The sequence below is a fragment of the Empidonax traillii genome, unplaced genomic scaffold (genome assembly GCF_003031625.1).
Source record: "Empidonax traillii isolate 1590-97213 ecotype Southwest subspecies unplaced genomic scaffold, ASM303162v1 scaffold666:size787383, whole genome shotgun sequence".
Classification (NCBI taxonomy): domain Eukaryota; kingdom Metazoa; phylum Chordata; class Aves; order Passeriformes; family Tyrannidae; genus Empidonax; species Empidonax traillii.
The window spans coordinates 451,715-457,093 of NW_020955859.1; the positions used below are offsets into that span (position 1 = coordinate 451,715).

Consider the following 5,379-nt stretch of genomic DNA (forward strand, 5'->3'; position numbering starts at 1 on the left):
TAAAAAAAAAAAAAAAATCTTTCCAGCACTATCTCGTCTTTTTGTTTGTAGTTTGCAAGACCTTGAGCTCTGTTCCTCCCCCAGGTACAAATGTCTGATTGGATTATTAATATTGCATCAACTTTAAGCTTGTTTGTTTTAGCCCGGAGTCACTAAATTTTAGTTTTCCTAAAATCAACTGTTAATTTCAAATGCTAGTTAAATAGCAAGTCTAGTTTTAAAAACCACAGAACACTCATTTCAGTAGAGGACATGTTTTGGTGCCAAGTTTGTTTTCTCCCTTTCACCTTCCTTTTATGTGTCTTTATTCATCTGTTTTCCTCTTGTTATATTATTAAATTAGGTGAGGAAGAGATTTTTGTTAAGTGTCTGCATAGCAGCCAGCACAGTGGAGTTCTGGCTCAGGCTATTGGGGGCTTCATCTATGCAATTTGAGTTGTAACTTGTCAACCAAAAGCTACCAGTAGATGTTGTACTGCATTTCACTATTGCGGTTGTGTGTTTGTTATTCAAGACACAAATTCTTTTATCACTATAATTCTATGGAATCAACAATGCAGCATCTATACATAGAGAAGGTATTTTCCATTTGAGTACTTCATCTCACAAAGGTCACAATAGAACCTACACAAGTGCAAAACAGGGTGTCTGGGACTAAAAAGGTTTAGTACACTTACTTCTCATTAGCTGTGACTTAGTACCAAATGGAAATTAAAATTACTTGATTATTTGTCAGGAAGTTTTAAACTAACAAAAGGAAATACTCTTTCATATGATGTGAACTTCAGTTATGGAAGTCATTGCTGCAGGCTGTGGATTCACAGAAGGGTTATTAAATGCAAGGACACAGATGTCTTAGGAAGTCCTGTGCTATCAACACCAGCAAGTTAGATGAATATACTGGGGAAATTATCTCACTGTAAGCTTGCTTTTTAGTATATTGGGTTTTTTTGTTTGGTTGGGGGGAGGATTGTTGATTTTTTTAAATTTATTTATTTTAGAATTTTTTTCTTTTGTTTTAGTATCTCTTCCCAAAACATCTCTTACTTTCTAGTGGAAACCTTTCAGCATGGCACGACCTACTTGGATCTTTGACTCACTGCAGCCACTGTTACGCAGGAGAAGCCGTGTGTGCTGGGTAACTCCTAGTCTGCAATTATGGGACAACAGTGTTGAGAAGCTTCAAGCGTCACTTGTTTGCAGCCAGGAGTTCTCTGAGCTCTTTCTTCAAGTTAACAAACATTAGGAAAACAAATTGATCTGTGATGATTTTGCAATCAGAATGAGAGCTTGAGCAGTAGAATGAGTGACACTGCCCAAATCACTTGTGTGTGCATTTTTTTCTTCTCCATAAGTGGTTTCACATAGGAGAACTTGAGCTCTGGGTAGGGTGAACAAGTCACTTCTAATTCACAATCTAGTTGGATTCATGACAGTTTATAGGAGGTCATTCTTACTCACCTGTCCTCATCAGACTAATGTTTTAGACAGATATCTCCATGCATTAAGAACATGCAGATGCTTGGCTCCAGCTGTGTCTACAAATCATGCTACAGCATCATACCTTACATCAAAGCTCCCCTTGGCCAGGCTAGAGAGAGGCCCCCCTTTTGCCCATATGAATCACTTCTCTCAGTCCAAGCAAGTTCTTTTTCTCTGGTCTGCAACCCTATTGCAGCCAGCCCAGCCACCCCACATCCACCTGGGGAAGCAGAGGTGAACAGAAAGGGGAAAAAGGTGGATTGAAAAGGGTGCTTGACAATTCCCATGCTTGATCATGAAGGCCATGACAGTTCATTTGAAGGTCACAAAGAGCAATTCTGAGAAGCTGTGAGGGTTTTTTTTCTGCTGTGTTTAACTGTTTGTCTTGTGTTCAGCTCAGTCACAAAACAGAACATTCTCACTGTCTACTGAAGGTTAGAGACCTCTGTGATGAAAAGAAGTCTTTTTATCTGACTTTCGTGCTTTAAAAGTAAATAAACAAAGAACTAAATAAAAGCTCAAGGGCACACACGATCTTGGTTTTTACAGCCTTGCTCAGTCATCCACTGCATGAACAGCAAGTTATGTGTGTGGTTACATCTGCTGCTTTGTAGTTCTGACTGTTGAGCATGGAAAAGGGAATTGATGGTGCATTTTGTGGAAAAAGCAATACCATAATTTTAAATTAAGGTTATGTTTTGCTTTCAGATATATTCACATCAAAGAGCTTTTTTCATCAAGACTTGTTTATGATCATGCTAGTAGAAAGAGATGACAAAGTAGCTGTAAAATTTCTGTCAGGACATAAAGGCCACTCAAACCACTCAAATAAAAATCAGGTCCCAACAGTGAGCCTCAAATCTGAGCAGCATGATGGAAGCACATTTATTTCTAAGGGTGTCTGCAGCCATGCCAGGGTTCAAGGCTCTGAGCTGATCCAAACCTGAGGTCTCTTTGTAACCTGTGCTATCATCTACGCTGCCAACAGACAGTTTCATAATCAGGAGTACAAGTCACTTAAAAATTTTAATTTACTACCAAGTTCATTGCACACTTCGAAGCTTTACTGGGATCAGATGAAGGCAGCCAACAAGATGAATGAATGACAACTCTGTATTGTCTATGCTTTTGTTTCAGGGGTTTTCAAGTCCTCATTAAGACCTCTTTTTCCACTGATCTTGGACAGTTAGAGATCTGTTGTAGTTGGAATGGTTAGAAAGCTGAATTCAGCTAGCGTGAGATTAAATTTTCTTTAAAAACTGGATGCAAGGATAATATTATCCATAATATTACCCACCTTCCAGGAATTGGTCAGTCTAGAGCTTTGGGACCAATCAGCTGGGAGGTTCCCAAAAGAAGGAAATGTTGGAAACACTGGAAGTAAGTTTCTCAGTTGCTGTAGCCTGTCTGATTTATTTGATTGACTGAAGCTTGTCCGTTGCTGAATCAGAAGAGGAGTTTGTATACTGCTTGGTCAGATAGTGTCCCCAGCTAGATTTCAGGTTAGTCTGCTAACTCTGAATGAATTAACAGCAGTATTACTTCCCAAATAGGGAGTTAATGTTTTGTTAAGCACAGAGTGTAAAAGGGCTCTAATACTTCAAAGTCCTTTATCTACTGGGGAGGCAATGCAAAGGTTGCAAGTCAGAGATCATTGCTCTGCAAGTTTATTATTCTCTGTGCCCCACAGAAGAAAATAAAACTGCACAAGAAAAGAGACATTAACATGTTTTGCGAGGTTAAGGGTTCGGTATTTTTCAACTGTCCTCGTTTTTACTGGTTTCACACTGTTTCTTTGCTTGTGCCATGAGAAAAGATAACAGAAAGCTTGATTTCATTACAGAGGCTCAGTCTGGATAATTCAGGTGAAGATATATATGCATCACAAGACGTTCCTTTTCCACACCTTTGAGATCTATGGATGTGCAAGATTTTTACATTTGTAAATCAAGCTGTTTGAGGGCAAATATGTGAAAAGCAGTTTTCAACATTTACTTTCTGATATATGCTGAAGTGCAAAGTCTTCACTTTCATCTCTAGTTGTCTGCATTGCTGAGCAGACGTGTAGATGTGTGTGGGGAGAGGATTATTTTCCTCTTTCAGGTTTTACATCATGAAGGAAGAACACCTTGACCTTGCTTGGTGGGTTGCCTCTGTGAAGTCATACTTGTGGCTCAGCTTAGTTTGAAGATAACAGGTATAGAGCCTGACAAATGACAGCTGGCTGAGCAGGGTATACATCCCATCACCCACACACTGTATATGAATTTTTTATGAGCAAACTACTCTTAATTGACCAGAACAGCTGAAACCACCACACAGACACAACTAAGCAGATCAAATCTTGCAGAAAGCAAATGATCTAGGGTCACAGAAGCCCTGTAGTTTTGTTTGCAGTGAAACTGAGCATTAACCTTTCTTTTCAGAAAGGGCTGGCAGGCAGGAAAGAAGTGCGTACTAGTTACATGTTACTTCATTGTGTGTTAAGTGAAAGAATAAATAGAATTGAGTAACATTCGTCAATAAACGAGAGCAAAACATTTGCATGAGGAGATAAAATTAAGAAATTATTATGAATTAAACCACTGGAAAACCAGCATGAGATGTATGTGATTGCTTTTTGGTTTTTTACTTAATCTGTGTACATTTTTTGAAAGTATGTGTATTATTTAAAACCATTTGAATAAGAACTAAGCATCTACCATAAAAATATGATTACTCTTCCCCTCTAATCCTTCTCCATAAGTTTCATTTTTTAAACTTAAAAGTATCTTGATACAAGTTAAAAACCTACTTTAACAATTCCTGTATTTATTGAATATTGCCTTTTTCTCACACACAGACATCTCATTGACTTACCCATTACACTAATCTCCAAAGAAGCACCTGGTGGAAACTTTGTGGTGAAAAGCATGTGCCGTAGGACAAAACAAGCATGCCAGCCATTCCTTTTTTAACTGGTTGAAAAAAAACCCACAACCCTGGAGAGCCAACAACACACAAACTTATTGACCTTTGTGCTGTGATAGTTTCTGTAATTATTGAATAGTGGGGATGGGCTGTGGGCCAAGGAGGGGAATTTGGGGGTTGGCCTAGGCAGTGAGATAAGGTTACATATAAGGCAGCAGCAGCAGATTTGGGAATACCAGCAGAGATTATTCCCTAGTGTGCAGCTCAGCAAGTTTGGATCCTGGAATCATGACTGGTTGCCCCTTCGCGGGGAAGAATTACCTGTGAGTCCATCCTCTCTGTTTTGCTTCATAAATTCAGTCCTGATGATATAGCGTTAATGCAAAATATGAAATCTCAGAGAGAAATTACTTATTAGCAGCAAGTAGACAGTTGTAGCTCTTGCTAAATGAAAAGAGATCATACAAGGACTTGTCTGAGCGCTTGTTATTTGATGAGCTAGAAGCTCATGTAATGCTATGAGCTTTTACTGTGATGAGGAATTTCGAGTGTACTATTTTTCTCAAAAGCCTGCTTTACTTGTTCTGTTTCGCAAAATAAAGCATTGTTTGAATTGTAGATGCATCTGTTAGTAAAAAGGGAGGTATATTCATACTTCTTTAATTAAAATACATTACATATTTACCTAATTTTCTTCTTAGATTTAATTTTAACAATCTATCTTTGGAAGATCAAAATGAAGATAAATCACAAGAAGGAATAAATAGAGCCAGCAAAGGTGGACTTATTTATGGAGAATACCTACAAGTAAGTTTAAGGATTTCTTGTTTGCGGTCCTGGTTACTCTTATGACTTGAGGCAGGACATGTGACTGACACTTCTCCCAGCAGTCAGCCAGTCACTAAGACAGGTCTCTGAGTGCCCTTCATCTACATGAGCTCTCCATGTGTAGTAAGAGGCACAAATGCCTGTCTCAATTGGAATGGT

General features: G+C 38.6%; 1 protein-coding gene across 1 annotated transcript in view; it reads left to right on the forward strand.

The window, feature by feature from the left end:
- Nucleotides 1-4,578: 4,578 nt before the first annotated feature.
- Nucleotides 4,579-5,379, forward strand: part of TDO2 (tryptophan 2,3-dioxygenase) — an 11,766-nt gene continuing 10,965 nt past the window's right edge. The window contains exons 1-2 of the mRNA XM_027899423.1: nt 4,579-4,715; nt 5,094-5,199. Coding sequence (XP_027755224.1) covers nt 4,681-4,715; nt 5,094-5,199 — 141 coding nt within the window. The 5' untranslated portion in view covers nt 4,579-4,680. The remainder of the gene's footprint in view (nt 4,716-5,093; nt 5,200-5,379) is intronic.